The sequence below is a fragment of the Apium graveolens genome, unplaced genomic scaffold (assembly GCF_009905375.1).
Source record: "Apium graveolens cultivar Ventura unplaced genomic scaffold, ASM990537v1 ctg7795, whole genome shotgun sequence".
NCBI classification, from domain to species: domain Eukaryota; kingdom Viridiplantae; phylum Streptophyta; class Magnoliopsida; order Apiales; family Apiaceae; genus Apium; species Apium graveolens.
Window position 1 is genome coordinate 33,141 of NW_027420637.1, and position 18,229 is coordinate 51,369.

The window sequence follows — 18,229 nt, forward strand, 5'->3', positions numbered from 1 at the left end:
TTTGCTCTGCCTTACTCTTCTCTGGGGAATCCACTGCCTCTTCTCTGTTTTTCTTTTTTTTTCTTTTTCACCTCGGCGGCCTATTAAATTTCAAGGTTTTGATAATAATGTGTGAATCTTGTTTAAGAGATGTGCTGATTATATATATAGATCATGTATCACTCCTTTTTCTAATCTAATTACCAAATCAAAACAAATTCTTTTATAACTCTTATTCTAAATTAAATCAAATTCTTCACTTCTATTATTATTATTATTATTATTAAATTTCACGTATATTACATATATACCCCCTTAAAAAGGATTCCGTCCCCGGAATCAAACGAAACTAAATACTCGTACTAGATTCGAACAAATGCGAATATTTCTCACGGATAGATTCTTCTAACTCCCAAGTCGCCTCTCTCTCAGAATGATTTTTCCACAAAACCTTCACAAACGGAATGGTGTTCTTCCTCAAAACTCGCCCTTCTCGAGCTAAGATAGTCTCAGTTTCTTCCTCACAAGAAAGATCTTCTCTAATCTTATGCAATGGATACTGAACTACGTGTAATGGATGATATTTATAGCCCCTCAAAACAGACACATGAAACACATTATGCACATGAGATAGTTGTGGTGGCAACCCAACTCTATAAGATACTTCCCCTACTTTCTCCATAACGTCGAAATGGCCAATATATCTTAGACTAAGCTTTCCCTTCATACCAAAATATTTCACACCCTTACAAGGAGACACCTTCAAGAACACATGATCACCTGGCTCAAATCCACCAAACTTCTGATGTTGATCCGCATAACTCTTTTGACGAGATCGAGCTTCCTTTAAACTTTCTTTAACTTTCTCCACCTTCTCATTAGTGATTCTAACTAGCTCTTGTCCTTCAATGACTCTCTCTCCAACCTCATCCCAACAAGATAGTGCTCTACACCTCCTACCATATAAAGCCTCAAATGGTGGCATACCAATACTCGCGTGCCAGCTATTATAATACGCAAACTCGACAAGATACAAATATTTATCCCAATCACCTGTCCACTCCAAAGCACAAGCCCTCAACATATCTTCCAATGTCTGAATCGTCCTCTCCGATTATCCATCGGTCGTTGGATGATAAGTTGTACTAAAATTAAGCCTTGTACCCCAAGCATGTTGGAAACCCTTCCAAAACCGCGATGTAAATCTCGTATCCCTATCAGAAACTATCGACACAGGTACACCATGCACTCTAACAATACCTCGCTGAAAAATCTCTGTCAACTCATGAACATGAGTAGTCTCTCTAATAGGCAAGAAGTGAGTGGACTTAGTAAGTCTATCAACCACCACCCATATGACATCGTTCTTCTCGAAAGTCCTCGGCAAATGAGTCACAAAATCCATAATAATGTTTTCCCACTTCCAAACTAGAATATCTAACTGCTGCAACAATCCACTAGGCCTCTGATGGTCTATCTTCACTTGTTGACATGTAAGACATTTTCCCACAAATTCTGCTATATCTCTCTTCATTCCACTCCACCAAAAGTGCTTCTTCAAATCTCCATACATCTTAGTGGAACCTGGATGAATAGAAAATGAAGAACTATGAGCCTCCTTCAAAATTTTCTCACGAATCGTCGGGTCTGCGGGCACGCACAATTTCCCACCCAACCATATCATGCCCTCATCATCAACACGAAAGTGTTTTTGCTTGCCACCTGCCACCTCAGATCTAATAGCTTTCAAACCTGTATCATCCTTCTGAGCTTCCTTAACCCTTGAAAAAAAGATTCAGTTCCACTTTCAAATTTGCAATGCTACCACTTGATCCTCTAACATACAACTCAACACCCAAGCGCTCAAAATATGAAATAAGGTACGACTGAGTAATGAGAGATGCAACACTCCCCAAGTTCTTCCTACTAAGAGCGTCTGCCACTACATTCGCCTTCCCCGGATGGTATTGAATATTTGTATCATAATCCTTAAGAAGTTCAAGCCACCTCTGATGCCTCATGTTAAGCTCCTTCTGAGTAAATATGTATTTGAGACTCTTGTGATCAGTAAAGATGTCACAAGTCTCTCCATAAAGATAGTATCTCCAGATCTTCAAAGCAAATACCACAGCCGCTAACTCCAAGTCATGGGTAGGATAGTTCACCTCATAAGGTTTAAGTTGCCTAGAGGCGTAAGAAATCACTTTCCCATGCTGCATAAGCACACACCCCAATCCTCTCTTAGAAGCATCACTATAAACCTGAAAACCTCCATTCCCTGATGGCAACACAAGTATTGGAGCAGACACCAACCTCTTCTTTAACTCTTGAAAGCTCTTCTCACGATCATTATTCCACTCGAACTTAATTCCCTTCCTCATTAGCTGAGTCAATGGCAAAGCTATGGAAGAGAAACCTTCCACAAAACGCCTGTAGTAACTTGCCAGACCCAAGAAACTCCTCACCTCCGTCACATTGCTAGGTCTGGGCCAATTAGTAATAACCTCGACTTTCGCAGGATCCAACTCAATGCCCCTACCAGATACAATATGCCCCAAGAATGCCACTTCCTCCAACCAGAATTCACACTTGGAAAATTTCGCAAACAACTTCTTCTCTCTCAAAATTTCAAGTACAGTACGTAAATGCTCCTCATGCTCCTCTCTGCTCCTAGAGTATATCAAGATATCATCGATGAAGACCACCACGAATTTATCCAAATAATCATGAAAGACCCGATTCATTAAATCCATAAATACCGCTGGTGCATTCGTCAACCCAAAGGACATCACGAGAAACTCATAATGACCATAACGGGTGCAAAATGCAATCTTCGGAATATCCCCCTCTCTAACTCGTAACTGATGGTAACCAGATCTCAAATCTATCTTCGAAAAGTACTTCGCCCCTTGTAACTGATCAAACAAGTCGTCAATGCGTGGCAAATGATACCTATTTCTGACAGTCACCTTATTCAACTCCCTGTAATCAATACACAACCTCATGAAACCATCCTTCTTCTTCACAAACAGCACAAGAGCGCCCCAAGGAGACACACTTGGCCTAATAAATCCTCTATCCAATAACTCTTGCAACTGCTCCTTCAATTCTTGCAACTCAAGTGGTGCCATTCGATAAGGCGCCTTAGAAATAGGCTCGGCACCTGGAACAAGTTCAATAGTAAACTCTACCTCTCTATGTGGTGGCAAACCTGGTAGCTCATCGGGGAACACATCTTCATACTCCCTCACAGCTGGATAATCCTCGATGCTAGGTTCATCCTTCGATGTATCCTTCACGAAAGCAAGGTAGCCATCACAACCCTTAGAGAACAATTTACTCGCCTTTAGAGCAGAAATTAACTTAATATCCCCCTGCGGGTGAGACCCTTGGTACACAAATTCTAGTTTATCTGCATCCCCAAAGATCACCCTTTTTCCTTGACAATCAATTGTGGCACAATTTTCACTCAACCAATCCATACCCAAGATAACATCAAAGTCATGCATCTCCATCGGAAGCAAGTTAACCTTATAATTTCTATCTCCAACAGCTATCGGACACTCTCGATACACATCAGAAATAACAACAGAATTCCCCATCGGGGTAGAAATAGACATATGAGGATAAAATAATGAAGGTGCAACGCCTAGATGATGAACAAATGATAAAGACACAATAGAATGGGTTGAACCAGTATCAAATAACACATAAGCATCACGTCTACCAATAAGAAGTGTTCCCGAAATGGTACCTGAATTAGCTGATGCCTGCTTTGCCGTCAATGCAAACACTCTGGCAGTAGGATTCTGCTGACTTCCACTGCCACTACCACCGCCAGCTCCTCCTCCACCAGGGTTGCGTGATACTGTGCAATCCTTTGCCCTATGGGGCATGCTACCACATAAGAAACAAGCCCCAGTCTGTCTGTAACAAGCTCTACCTGGATGATGTCCACCACATGTAGCACAAGGAGCCACTGGAATCATATTGGGGTTTCCCCCATACACTGAGTAACGGCTCTGCCCCTGTTGACAATTCTGCCACTGCCTAGGCTGCTTCTGTCGCTGAAACTGCTGATTCTGATTCTGACCTATATACTGATTTCGGCCGTGGAATGACTGACCACCCCTATTCTAATTCTGTCCGCGCCACTGTCCCTGTTGACCATTCTGACCTCCATACCAATGTCTACCCTGTGTAAAACCCTGATCATCCCTAGTCCTCTTACTACCACTGTTAGACCTGGAAGTCCTGAAATCTATGCGCTCCTTCTCAACATCTTTCGCTGCATCAGCCGCCTCTGCCACATTATCAAATTTAAAAGAAATTATGGAACCCCTCAGATGAGACTTCAACCCCCATTTAAATTTATCAGCCTGCTGCGCAGCAGTCCCTGCAACTGTCCCAGCAAATCCAGCCAACCTTATAAACCTTGCCATATAATCAGTAATGCTCTCATCCTGGTGCTGCATAATAGAATGAAACTCCCTCAAATAAGCCTCCCTATCAGCATTAGAGAAGTACTGCTCATAGAATACCTCCTTGAATCCCTGTCATTCTAAAGCCTCTGCATACTGCTCCCCTTTAGTAGCTTTCACTCCTCTCCACCACCTCTGAGCATCCCCCTCCAACTTATACACAGCTAACCTGACCTTTTGAATCTCATCAAAACCCAGTGCGTCAAAAATCTTCTCTAGATGAACAATCCAATTTTCAGCATCAATGGGAGTCGGTGCTGCACTAAAAGAGTCCGGTTTCTACTTCACAAACCTCTTCAACCATACAAACGGCTCCAACTGATGGCCCCGACCATTCTGATTCTGATTCCCATTGCCATTCTGATTTCCATGTCCATTCTGATTTCCCTCTCCATTCTGATTTCCTTCTCCATTCTGATGAAGCAGAATGAAATGATAAAAATCAGAAAGAAACGAAATTAAATGGAACACCCATCCTATCCTCTACCCAAACTCATAGGTCAACCTAAGTAGGTTTTCTACAAGAAAGAACCTAGGCTCTGATACCATCTCTGTAACACCCCCTTCTTTAAATAGAAGGGAGATATTACTTAAAATCCAAAAACCTGCAAACAGAGCACTAATATATTTCTAAACAATAATTAAACAGTCCGAAATCTCCAAAATAATATTAAATCTCCAAACAATCTCAACCAATAATATAAATGTGAAATCTGTAAATAAATAATTAAGTCTAATTAAAGATAAAATTCTGAAATCCTAATCAACGAATTGGGGTAGCTCTCCATCACACAGTCCCAGATCCCCCTAAGCACCTGCCAGAAAAAGAATACGGCATGAGCCAAATGCCCAGTACGGATTTGGAATACAGTTTACAAAACAAAGAGATCAGAAATAAATAATCTGTAATTTATAATAAATCAACAATTTTTAAAATAAGTAAGGCTGAAACAACGAGGGGTTAGGATATTTCATACCGAGATCAGAACAGATACAAATACACACATCATAGGGTACCTAATGTGTGCAACAAAATGGATAAAGTGTACGACATATACAACGTCACCATAAATCAAATCACAAATCAAACTCTGGATGCACCCACGTATCCTAAACAAATATCAAATGCGCAAAAGCTCCTCCCATGAGCTAACAGAAGGATATGTCGTGACCAATCACACTGTCACGGAAGTGTCATGTCACTGGTGCCACAATGACATGGCTGTAGTACCCCTACAGCTGGTTAACTCGGTATACCCTAAATCACATTAAGGGTCCAAATAAAATAATTCTCGCAGAATTTAAAATCATCTCAGACAAATAATTAAATTTCCAAAACAGAGGGTGTCAAATATAAATTTTGAAAACCGCATAAACAGATATTTAAAATTTCCAAATCAATTTTAAAACAATTTTCGAAAGTCAGAAAAAGTCAAATCAAATATTGAATGAGCAGGATACAGAAGAACTGAACGAATCAAATATTTCTAAATGCTAAGAGGAGTAGCGCTGAATAAAAAGGGGACAGAGTCTATACCTAAAATATCAAAACTAAAATACTATCAAGATCCGCAAACAATCCGGTAAATCCCCGACCCGCAATCTAAATACAAAATTATAATTTATAATTAATATGCATTTTATTTAATCATTTAATAATTAATCATTACTACTTAAAATCTATTTATATAACCGTTAATCATGTAAGTAACCTATACAGTACAGTTTTGACACATGATAATCAACTAGGTTGAACAAAACTACATCATTGTATTCTAGTCTATTGCCATACGAAAAGGTGATCATGTAAATAATTTAATTGATAAACTAACTATTACCCCAAAAATGTATAAGTCCGCCACATAGTATTAAAATTGAGAGGACATGTACTACCTGACCAATTAATCACCTGACCAAATAATAATATAACAACATATTACTCTATTAATTTACTAATAATACAAGTCATAATAAAACTAAGCAAAACAAATACTTATTTAAATAACGTATGTTTGGCCTTAAATTTGTACATCCTCACCTAAACGTGACATAGCTCACATTCTTTTTCTATAGTAACTTACATAATTTTAACGACTCAAAATATACATCTAATTTATGTATTTTATGATGCAAATTACAAGACATATCATTGATTACACAACTCAGCTAGCACAATCTTTGGGGAAAAATAAAATAAAATCATGTATCAAAGAATAAACTAAAATAATATTAAATTATGAAATAAACTTATATTAAAATAATCACCGCATGATATTAATGGTTAAGAAAATATGAAAACACACCTTAAATAAACTAGAGACCATTAAATTGATATACAAGATAAGTGATAAAAGAAACACACAGGGAACACGACACACAAGATGATGTAAATAATATAATATTCTTAAAACTTATTCTTTGTTGATGTTGATGTTGTAGAACCTAGCACGCGAATAACAAAAGAAAATATTATATTAACCTAATAATATACTACAAGAATTGCGTGTATGCTATTCTCAACCATATGACACATAAAAGAGTACCTTTTTTATTTACTATAAAGCTATGACAATCTATCTTCGTTATTAGTCCCTTGCCTCTCTCTACTTTGCTCTGCCTCACTCTTCTTCTCTGGGGAATCCACTGCCTCTTCTCTGTTTTTGTTTTTTTTTTTCTTTTTCACCTCGACGGCCTATTAAATTTCAGGGTTTTGATAATAATGTGTGAATCTTATTTAAGAGACGTGCTGATTATATATATAGATCATGCATCACTCCTTTTTCTATTCTAATTACCAAATCAAAACAAATTCTTTTATAACTCTTATTCTAAATTAAATCAAATTCTTCACTTCTATTATTATTATTATTATTATTATTATTATTAATATTATTATTATTATTAAATTTCACTTATATTACAGTGGTTCTCTGCCAAAATGCACTACAAGCTTGCTTCTATCATCCAATTTAGTGGTATGTTGTGTAGGAACCTTCATCCACGATGTGCAAGTGAATACCCTTAATGATGTAACACTTGGTTTTCTCTCGAACCAGACCTCATGTGGTGTAATAGATGACAAAGCTCGTGTGGGTAATTTGTTTAACATATAAACAACCTGCCTGACAGCCTCCCCCTAAAAGTTGCTGGAACTTGTCTCTCTTTTAATATACTCCTCGCCATAGCTACAACGGTTCGATTACGGCGCTCTACAACACCGTTTTGTTTTGGTGTGTAGGGCCCTGTATAGTGCCTCAAAATCCCATGTTCATTGCAAAATGTTTCGAACTTCTTAGAGCAAAATTCTCCCCCCGGTCAGATCTCAAAACCTGTATGCCCTGTTTTGCCCCATTTTTAACTAACAACTTGAATTTTTTAAAGCCTCAGATTTTGATTTTAACATGTAAACCCACATCATATGTGTATAATCATCAATGGTAAGCATAAATACGTTTATTTCAACGTTCACAAATAAACACTGGTTTATTTCCTAAACAATTCGGACACATCGATATTAAATACGTTTAAATTAAATAAAGTCTAACATATATCAAGAAACTACTTGCCCCATACAACACCTACAACACCTGCACAAATTGCTAGTCATACTCGGAAGTTTGGATTGAATAAGAATTGAACTCCTAGCGAGAAAGGAAAAGGCGAGGCTAGTATCTGAACCTAGCTTTTGGATTCTCAGAATTTGGTGCCAAACTAAGTCCTCCAGGAGTATTTTATTTTAAATAATATCAACAATTACAATAATAATACTAGTTACTCTGGGTTTGTTAAACTAATAATAATGAGGATGGTTTCTATTTTGTGTAGAATGATCCTGTTTGTTTTAAAAATATGTAATAGTTAAGTATTTTATTTATATTATGTAACATACATAATACCCACAATAATGCATCAGTATAAATAAATTGGTGTAAAATTTATCCCCTTTTTCTTACTTACGTTTGGTTAGTAGTAATTAAATGGACAAAAAGTAATGCATTTTGACACATGAAAAAAATCATATGAAAAAAATATTATATGTACAAATATCAAATTTGTAAATCAAATTTTGTTTTGATTATGACATTAAATTATTTAAGGCATGAGTGCCCTTTATTTTTTGATAAAAATTGTAAGTTGCATAACAACTTTAACTTATACAAGGTCTCATACTACTATAAATTATATATAATTCAATCGTAATATATAATATTAATTAATGTATGACCTGAAAATAAAAAATAAGGATGTCACAAGCAAATATTGTTTTATATGGTTTTGCTTCACACTTAAAATAAGGATTAACTAAATTATCTAATATTCTTAAGTAACTTTCATTACAAAGTTATTATTATATATGAACTAATTTATATATTTATTTTTAGTATGATACATGTTCAAAAACATTTTATGTATACTAAATCATGAACTTAAGATAATTGAGAAGAAAATAATAATTTTATTTCACATTTAATATTAGATTTATTAATATGCACTTTGTATATATGCCAAATATGTTTTTGGGATATGTTTTGCAACATTCATAAATTATTTTAAAATTATAATAAATATGTGGTAAATCATGCTTCCTGAGTAGATTATTAACATTTCAAACTCTTATCTAATATAGTTCATGAACTCATTTTTTTAAAACCAATTTTAATATGTGAACTTTTATTCAGAAGTTTTTTTCTAAATAAGTTATGAAACTATCCTAAATAAGAGTGGATGCCGAACTTTCTATTTTATATTTCAATATTAAGTATATAGTGGGACGCTAATATTTTAAACTTAATAATTATAACAAAGCCTATAAATTATTTTAGATATTATAATAAATATGTGGTAAATTATATGCAATATCTTAAAGTTTATAAACGTATTTGCTTACTTATAACAAAGCCGAAAAACCTAAATCATTTCGGCTGTGATTTGTATATCGAATGAATACCTAACCCTAAGCCTAATACGATATTATATAGGCTCGAGATAAACGTGTGCGCTACTTCACGCGTAATTAAATAAAATGCATAATTAAATAAAATGCGTTAATTAATAGTCAAATACGTAACTGAATCAGATTATTATTACGCCAAATTAATTATAATAATTCGTAATAAAAAACGAATTAAGAATTTAAAAGCCTAAGCCCAGTGGAAATTAAATTTAGCAAAACTAGTCCGTAATTATTCGGGCCAATTTTCCGCTACATTCGTGTCCGCACGTCACACACGCGGGCAAGCTCGAAGGCTTCACAAGCAAATGACGATGAGTGGCATCAGAGCTAAGGCTTCCCATCTACGTTTCCAACAAGTGGCATCAGAGCTAAGATTTCGTTCGTGAAAAATGACGACGACAGTGCAACCAAATATTCCAAACTTGACGAGTATAAATTACAGGAACTGGAGTATTCAAATGAAAGTATTAATCGGTTCCTAAGACAATTGGGACATTGTCAAAAGCGGGTATGACGAGCCCACGGATGCAGCCGCTAAAGCAGTTCTGTCAAATACCGAGAAAACTGTGTTTAAGGAGTCCCGGAAAAAAGACAAAAATGCGTTATACACGATTTTTCAAGGTGATGATGAATCCACCTTTGAAAAACTTTCGGAGGAAAAAACATCAAAGAGTGCGTGGGAGATTTTGGAAAAATCATTCCAAGGAGTTGAAAAAGTTAAAAAAGGTGCGGCTCCAAGTGCTACGCTGGGAGTTTGAAAATTTAAAGATGACAAATTCTGGAAATATTGGTGAATTTGTTACGCGTTTGAAAATGGTGACAAATGAGATAAAAAGAAACGGGGAAAGTCTCGATGATGTTCGGGTAATGGAAAAATTACTCCATTTGTTGACAAGGAAATTTGATTACGTTGTTACTTCTATCGAGGAGTCAAAGGACTTGTTCACAATTTCCATTGATGAACTCGTAGGTTCACTTCAAGCTCACGAGCAGCGGATGAACCAGTATGATGATGCAAGCCATCTCGAGAAGGCGTTACAAAGTAAAGTATCCATTGGTGACAGTTCTAGCAGTAGCGCTTCTGTACGTGGAAAAGGTGGCTTTAGAGGTGGTTACCGAGGTGGACGAGGACGTGGAAGACAGTCTTTTAACAGAGGCCAGAATTCTGAAGGTTTTCAATCATCTGGTCATGGTCAAAATTTTAGAGGCCAGGAAGGGGTGGATTGCAACGAGGTGATAAATCTCAATTTCAATCTTATAATTATAATAAATTTGGTCACTTCAGTTATGAGTGTAGAGCACCAAAGGTGGAAGAAAGAAGTCATTTTGCTGCTGCAAAAGAAGATAAAAATGTTCCTCACTTATAAAAGAGACGAGGAAAGCAAGAAGAATGTTTGGTATCTTGACTGAGGGGCCAACAATCACATGACTGGTCATAAAGATTTATTTACGGAGATAAACGAGACCATCAATGTGGAAGTTACTTTTGGTGATTCGTCAAAAATTCCGGTCAAAGGAAAAGGTACAATTACAATTGTGTCAAAGAATGATGAGAACAAGAGCAGTGTGTTTCGAACTAATATTCCTCCTGCATTTCCATTTTTTACGTCTATTAATCCGAATATAATAGCTGTGCTTGATGTTAAATCCTTCTCTCATTTGTTCGATATGGAGCTTGTGGAGAAGAAAGATGTATTGGCCGGAGATTACATGCCGAGTACTAGCTTAACCGGAGATGTTCGTACTTGTATTTATCTTGATACCACTGAGCCCCGACATGCTCAGGTATGCATTTTGTTTTGTTTTTTCCAACTTGTATCCCGTACCTGAGAATTTCAAATTGGAAAATACTTGGGATACGGAATTGTGTACATAATGATATGTTGGGGGTTTTAATTGGAATGAGCTGTTGTATTTTGTATACAATTCTGTACACCTAACACTCCTCTTTTAAATAAAACGTATTTTAGTATACTACCTCGGTTCGACTGTTCCAACGGAATATATACATACATTATTTACACGTATTTCGATGATTTTATAAATATAGTTTCATAATGTTTTTTTTCAATTTTTTTTGAATAAAAGTTTAAATATAAAACTTTTATTAATTTTTTTTTTTAAAAATAATATTGTGAAATTATACTTTAAACGAGTATTGAAAAATGTGTCAAAAAGAAAGTAATATTAATTTATCGAACTACCCATGAGTTCAAGATGTACTTAAAAAAAAAGTAATATTAATTTATCGAACTACCCATGAGTTCAAGATGTACTTAAAAAATTGAATTGTTTTTATGAAACAAAAGTTATCATCACCGATCAAGAGTTCAAGTGTCAGGAGAAACATACATGTTTTTGACCTTAGTATTTTTGACAATGTTTGCAGCTGAAGAACTACATATTGGACATCCTAAAACGGAGCAGAAGCATATGGATCTCAACTCTCACCACAAACCTAGACACAACGTGGGAAACAATCTACTCCGACATCTCCAAATCAGAATCCAAAGACGCCGCCTTCGACGTGCCGTTAAAAAAGTTCCTCTTCAGCTTCCTAACTCGGTCCTTAACCGGAGCTGACTCATCAAAATCGCCCGAGTTATCCGAAAAAGGATACACTTATCTGGAACGCTGGCTCCTCATTCAAGTCATCCCAACTGTAAAACTCGGCCTTTGTCAGCCTTTCGAAGAAATTTTTCTCCACTCATTTACTTACCCTTCGTTTCTAGTAAACGGTGGCTATAACAAAGTAGCTGAGTTTATACGAAAAGAAGGTTCACAAGTGTTGCAAATAGGAATAACGGAGTTTGGACTCAGGGAAGAAGATGCACTTCATAACCTTATGTATGTACTAGGGTTCAATGCATTTGGTGGACTTTTAGCTTTTTTCCCAACTCTTATAAATATTCTTGGAAATGATAAAATGTTGCAAGAGAAACTTAGGGTGGAAGTAAGAGATGCATGCAAGGGTGAGTCACTGAGTTTCAACTCGGTGAGTCAACTCGACCAGGTTAACTCGTTTATTTACGAAGCTCTAAGACTCAACCCTCCCGTGCCCTTGCAGTTCGGAAGGGCACGGAAGGATTTTACGCTGAGTTCGCATGACTCAGCATTTGAGGTGAAGAAAGGAGAGGTGATTTGCGGGTACCAACCTTTGGTTATGAGAGATGGGAAGGTGTTTGATGATCCGGAGAAATTTGTAGCCGATAGGTTTACGAAAAATAAAGGGACCGAGTTACTGAGTTATGTGTTCTGGTCGAATGGGTCGCAAACCGAGTCCCCGAGTGCGAATAACAAGCAGTGTCCTGCTAAAGATATTGTACCAATTACAGCGGCTTTATTTGTGGCTCATTTGTTTCAAAGGTATGATTCGTTCACGGTTGATTCTTCTGGCTCCAAGATCACATCACTTGAAAAGGCTAAAAATATATGATCTCGCATCGAATTATGTTCGTGTTGGAATTTGGAAGGGAAACATATGGTTGAAAAATATATTCTTCTGTGAATATATTTAATTATTATTTGTTTTTTAAAATTTATCGTTGGAATAAAAGAACTAAACATTATGGTGTTTGGGTTAGGTGAAATGCCAGCAATTTTTTGTATTTTTTTAGGTAATTACTTTGAAAGTGTATTTGTTTTGCGGTGCTCAATTATTCGCAACTGATTGTATATGAATATATATTTTTTAAGTATATATAATGAAATAATATTAGATTTGTTAATGCTGGAATTACAGTTCAAATTTATGAGATCAAAATTTATTTATAAAATATAATTTGTAATAATTTTAAGTTTCTTGCATTATAGTTTTAATTAACACGTTATAATAATTAGGAGAAAAAACAATATTGACTATTTTTGAACTTAAGTAGCGAGTTGCCACATTCACCTTTGAGGTGTTGTTAAACAAAATATCTCAACTGGATATTATTCAACAAAATTCAACTCCATTAATGATTAAACTAATAAAGTAGTTGCACCAAAAAATAAAACTATCCATTAAGAATAAAAACACATTATAACTCAGAACAAAATCTATACTGTACTATATTATTATACTATAATATTATAAGCGAAACATGATTTTATTTGGCCAGTGGGTTAACACCTTCCTACAAAGTAGGTTAACACCTTCCAAAATAATGTTTAAACAAATATATTTTAATTAAAAAAATTAAATCATGTAACTAATATAACTACAAACTTTACGAATTATTATCAAAATTAATTTCTCATCGCACTCAACCTCTTTTTTGTTACCTCTTTTGCAGGGAACCAAACACTTTTAAAATTAATTTTAGTAATTCAAATTATTATATAACAAAATAATAATAAATCAAGAAAAAGATTAAAAAATATTAAAAAACAATATCAAATCACCCACATACTCAACTGCTACTCAAGACTTCTACTTTCCCGTAAGCTCCACACCTTTTTAAGATTTCAACTATCTAAATTTTGAATCTTTCGATAATATAACACATACAAAATAATGCATGAATATTTTAACTTCATTAATCTTAATATTATTATTATTATTTTATAATTTATTTTTTTTATAAAATATTCAAAGAATAAAATTACAAATATTATAATTAGTCCGTGGATCGCACAGATTATACGCTAGTATTAATGAATAATGTCCAAAATAAGTAGGGAGGATATGTGTACACACTAAATATATATGGTTGCTGAGTTGTCTTTCAAAGAGTTTACGGGTGCTGTGAAGTAAATGCACCGGGATAAAGTTAGTAGTTCGGATGGTCTTACTCCTGCCTTTTCCCCAGAATTTCTGGCCTACTTTAGGTAAGGAGGTTTTTATTTGCTGCTGAGAATGGTTGAAGAATAATTCTTTTCCAGCTAATCTCAATGATACTAATGTAGTACTCATCCCTAGAAAACAAAATGCTTGTCGATTAAAAGACCTTCGCCCTATAGCTTTGTGCAATGTATTGTACAAGATTTTGTCTAAAGTTTTGGCCAACCGTTTGGAGCGCATTCTTCCCCAGATTATTACAGAAAATCAAGCTGCGTTTGTGCCTGGTAGATGCATCAATGATAACGTCTTTATTTCTTTTGAGCTCATCCACTTTATTAAGAAATCAAATCGAGGGAGGGAAGGTGATGTGGCTCTAAAATTGGATATTTCAAAGGCTTATGATAGAGTTGATTGGAAATATTTAAGGAAAATGATGCATGTGATGGGATTCTGTTCTCAATGGGTCAACTGGATGATGTTGTGCGTAAGGACAGTTTCGTATGAATTTTGTTTTAATGGTGCATCAATTGGTCCTATTATTCCTTCTCTTGGAATTCGTCAGGGGATCCCCTTTCTCCCTACTTGTTTCTCTTTTGTGGAGAGGGGTTGTCATTAGCTCTCTCTAAAGCTGTCGCGGAGGAAACCATTCATGGTATGAAAGTAAGTAATTCTGCTCCAGTAATCTCACATCTTATATTTGCGGATGACTCTTTTTTATTCTTTCGTGCAAATCAGCATGAGACAGAAATTGTTAAGCACATCCTGGATGAGTATGCTCGACTCTCAGGATAATCTATCAATTATCAGAAATCTGGGGTTTTCTTCGGTTCGAATGTTAGGCAGGATAAACATGCTGCAATATCAAGTATATTGGGCGTTAACAATGATCTTCAGTCTGGTTTGTATCTAGGCTTACCTTCTCTGGTTGGACGGTCTAAGAAGCGAGTTTTTGATTTTATTAAAGAGAGAATGTGGAAACGACTTCAAGGTTGGAAAGCCAAGAAAATATCTCGTATTGGTAAAATAGTTTTGATTAAAAATGTTGCAACGACCATCCCATCGTATTGTATGTCGTCCTTCCTTTTGCCGCAATCGATGTGTCATGATATGGAGGTAATGTTGAATAAGTATTGGTGGCAATCGGGATCTACAGACAACAAGGGCATCAACTAGATTGCTTGGGATGGTTTGAGCATGTCAAAGTGTCAAGGAAGGTTGGCATTCAGGAATCTTTATGGATATAACATCACTATTATGGCTAAGCATGTCTGGAAGTTCATTCATATTCTAAATTCTCTTATTTCACGGTTTTTTAAATCAAAATATTTCCCGGATTCTCATATTTGCAGGCACAAGGAATACCAAGTGCTAGATTTATCTGGAATGGAATTCTTACAGCTAAGAATGAGGTGTTTCAGGGTTATCGTTGGATTTTAGGTGATGGAAAGTCGATAAGGTGTACTCGAGACGCTTGGCTAGTTAGTAAAAGTGATTTTAAAGTTGATCAATCCTGGACTTATGGTAACAACAACTTAGCAGTGGCTGACTTGTTCCAACCTAATGACAGGGCTTGGAATATCAGCAAAGTATCAGAGATGTTCTCTAGTGCTGACGCAGCCGTAGTTTTATCAACTAGAATTCCTTTTCTGCCTGCAGTTGACCGTTTGGCTTGGTCTAAAACATCTAACGGTAAATACTCGGTGAAAACAGGATATCAGCTGTGGCACTCTAGGAATGTTGGCACTGATTCTGTTTCTCAATCACCAGGTTGGAGCAAGCTTTGGAAGCTGGACCCCCCTCATAAAATGAAAACTTTTCTCTGGCGTGTCTGTAGAAATAATATCATGTGAGAAGTAGACTGAGTATGAAGGGTGTTCATCTGTCACTTGACTGCCCAATGTGCAATTTAGCTGTTGAGGATTTGGCTCATGTCTTTTTTAATTGTCCTTTTGTCTTGGCTTGCTGGCAATATGTGGGAATAAGTTTTTCTATGCAAGTAATATCCCATCTTGGCTTCTTACTAAATTAGAAACTGCGGATCAAGACCTTTTGGTAACAATTGCTAAAGTATTGTGGGGTGTGTGGTTTTTTCGTAACAAAAAGGTGTGGGAAGGTAGAGTAACAAATGCTATTGTTGTAATGGAGTAGAGTGCGAAGATGACCTTAGACTGGAAGGAAGCACAGAAGAAACGTGTTATTACAATGTCACCCAATATGAACTCTGTTACCCAAGAACTAGTTAAATGGAAAAAACCTGAAGCTGGAAGTTTAAAGCTTAATGTAGATGCTACAGTTTGCACATGTGATGACTCTTTTTCAATGGGGTTGGTTTTTCGAGATCATGCTGGTGTTTTTGTAGCTTGCAAAACAATAAGGCAACCTCCTATTGGTACAGTGGCCGAAGCTGAAGCTTTGGCCATTCTTGAAGGTCTTCATTGGCTTCTCACATTGCCTCATTATAGGGTATTTACTGAATCAGATTCCTTAACCAATGTCCGAACTCTGCAGTGTTCTCAGGATAACCTCCTAGAAGTTGGTCATATTTTGGATGCTTGCCGTATTATTCTTGATTCTAGAACAGGTTATTCGATTTCTTTTGTTAAAAGATAAGCGAATAGGGTTGCTCACTTAGTAGCTAGATTGCCCTGTACCATAAATTGTCAAAACGTGTTAATATTTCCTCCAGTTGTGTTGTTGGAAGCTCTCTCTATATATATGCTGGTGTATAAATTCAAACTAATATAATAGCACGTGCGAGTCAAGGACTATTTTCTAACAATATTGGAATTTCGCGTATAAAGGTTTAGAATTATGTGAGGATGGTGAACATTTTGAAATTTTATAATATTGAAAAGTTTAGAATTTTAGGAGAATTAGAAGCTGAAGTTTGAATAATTTCGACCACATCTGAAGCAAAAATAATCGTGTCCTCACGAATTGAATTATTGCAATTCAGATAGACAGTGATTGTCAGGTTTTTTCAGTGACTTTTCATTTTTTCAGAAAAATGGTCAAATTTTGATATTTTTAAATTGAGTAGATTATGTTGTTATGATCGAAATAAACCTAAATATGTTGGTTTCAATCAAAAATTGAATAAATTTATTAATTATGTATACATCTAAGAATATTTTATTTATCCATAATTGTTAACTTATTTGATTTTTTGTTGTCAATTTGGTCAAATAACTAAAATATATAAATTATTTTCTTAAAATTATATTATGTATACGTTCTAACAATATAATTTTTATTGAATAAACACGCATTATAAATTTATTTGTGTATTTTTCGTATTAGTGTGAACTTGATTATTTGACATTGTTAATTAATTCTTACATATAATATCATAGATTTTAAGAATTCGATTACTTGAAAATATATTACATTATTTACTAAATACATGTTATGTCTTAATTTATTTATATTTTTTGGTATAATGATTATCTTTATATGTTAGATATTGATCAAAATTATTATCTAAATTATAACTTTAATTAGTTAAAAATATATAGCTAACTAAATCTATATATATATATATATATATATATATATATATATGAAGGAAAAACAAGACTAAAAAATTTATTTCATGAACTACAATAGGAAGAAGAAATTTTACTTTTTAGCGACACATATTAAGTGATTGATTAAAACATAAAAGACATAGTGTCATAGATGTATTGTACTGTTAGAATTAATGGGTAGATTGTGCTTCGATTCCCGCCAACAATAATTTTTTAATTATGATAGATACAGGGGCAAATTCATCATTTTACTGAAAATATGTTGGGATTTTATATATAAAAGAGATTTATATTATTCTTATGTACGATAATGGTAACTTAGTCTTAATTTCAATAAAGGGTGTTCACCTGTTAATTAAAGGTATGCCTTTTTCAATATTTATTACAAGTTAGATGTACTTTGGTAAAATAAAATCATATGCACAAGTCTTTTTCGATCTTGAATACTCTCTCTGTCCCTTTTCCGTTGTTATTTTTTTATCGGTCAAATAGAATAATTTTTGATCAAAAATTAAAAATTACA

General features: G+C 35.1%; 4 protein-coding genes across 4 annotated transcripts; 3 read left to right on the forward strand and 1 right to left on the reverse strand.

The window, feature by feature from the left end:
• Positions 1 to 328: 328 nt before the first annotated feature.
• On the reverse strand, positions 329 to 4,454 carry LOC141704392 (uncharacterized). The gene is made up of 6 exons (XM_074507638.1): positions 4,157 to 4,454; positions 3,010 to 4,072; positions 1,551 to 1,760; positions 1,144 to 1,283; positions 752 to 1,032; positions 329 to 700 (listed from the first exon to the last, which is right to left on the reverse strand). The coding sequence occupies exons 1-6, from the start codon at positions 4,452 to 4,454 to the stop codon at positions 329 to 331; spliced, it is 2,364 nt and encodes a 787-aa protein (XP_074363739.1).
• A 6,518-nt stretch (positions 4,455 to 10,972) lies between these two features.
• Positions 10,973 to 13,139, forward strand: LOC141704401 (fatty acid hydroperoxide lyase, chloroplastic-like). The gene is made up of 2 exons (XM_074507645.1): positions 10,973 to 11,199; positions 11,804 to 13,139. The coding sequence occupies exons 1-2, from the start codon at positions 11,083 to 11,085 to the stop codon at positions 12,848 to 12,850; spliced, it is 1,164 nt and encodes a 387-aa protein (XP_074363746.1). The 5' UTR covers positions 10,973 to 11,082; the 3' UTR covers positions 12,851 to 13,139.
• A 1,013-nt stretch (positions 13,140 to 14,152) lies between these two features.
• LOC141704393 (uncharacterized) lies at positions 14,153 to 16,327 on the forward strand. The gene is made up of 6 exons (XM_074507639.1): positions 14,153 to 14,226; positions 14,318 to 14,463; positions 14,742 to 14,839; positions 14,987 to 15,292; positions 15,529 to 15,946; positions 16,209 to 16,327. The coding sequence occupies exons 1-6, from the start codon at positions 14,153 to 14,155 to the stop codon at positions 16,325 to 16,327; spliced, it is 1,161 nt and encodes a 386-aa protein (XP_074363740.1).
• A 9-nt stretch (positions 16,328 to 16,336) lies between these two features.
• Positions 16,337 to 16,789, forward strand: LOC141704394 (uncharacterized). The gene has a single exon (XM_074507640.1). It carries the CDS (start codon positions 16,337 to 16,339, stop codon positions 16,787 to 16,789), a length of 453 nt encoding a protein of 150 aa, XP_074363741.1.
• Positions 16,790 to 18,229: the final 1,440 nt, after the last annotated feature.

Bases quoted from the DNA above. Each gene is read 5' to 3' on its own strand.
- LOC141704392 (XM_074507638.1), bottom strand. From the start codon at position 4,454: ATGCAGCACCAGGATGAGAGCATTACTGATTATATGGCAAGGTTTATA. The intron at 1,761-3,009 runs GTTTGTGAAGAA...CTTTTTTTCAAG, and splicing joins CCTTGGGGCGCTCTTGTGCT to GGTTAAGGAAGCTCAGAAGG. The intron at 701-751 runs GTGTTCTTGAAG...TTTGGTATGAAG, and splicing joins GATTTGAGCCAGGTGATCAT to GGAAAGCTTAGTCTAAGATA.
- LOC141704401 (XM_074507645.1), top strand. From the start codon at position 11,083: ATGGAGCTTGTGGAGAAGAAAGATGTATTGGCCGGAGATTACATGCCG. The intron at 11,200-11,803 runs GTATGCATTTTG...CAATGTTTGCAG, and splicing joins CTGAGCCCCGACATGCTCAG to CTGAAGAACTACATATTGGA.
- LOC141704393 (XM_074507639.1), top strand. From the start codon at position 14,153: ATGCACCGGGATAAAGTTAGTAGTTCGGATGGTCTTACTCCTGCCTTT. The intron at 14,227-14,317 runs GTAAGGAGGTTT...ACTCATCCCTAG, and splicing joins GAATTTCTGGCCTACTTTAG to AAAACAAAATGCTTGTCGAT. The intron at 14,840-14,986 runs GTAAGTAATTCT...ATCAATTATCAG, and splicing joins AAACCATTCATGGTATGAAA to AAATCTGGGGTTTTCTTCGG.
- LOC141704394 (XM_074507640.1), top strand. From the start codon at position 16,337: ATGACCTTAGACTGGAAGGAAGCACAGAAGAAACGTGTTATTACAATG.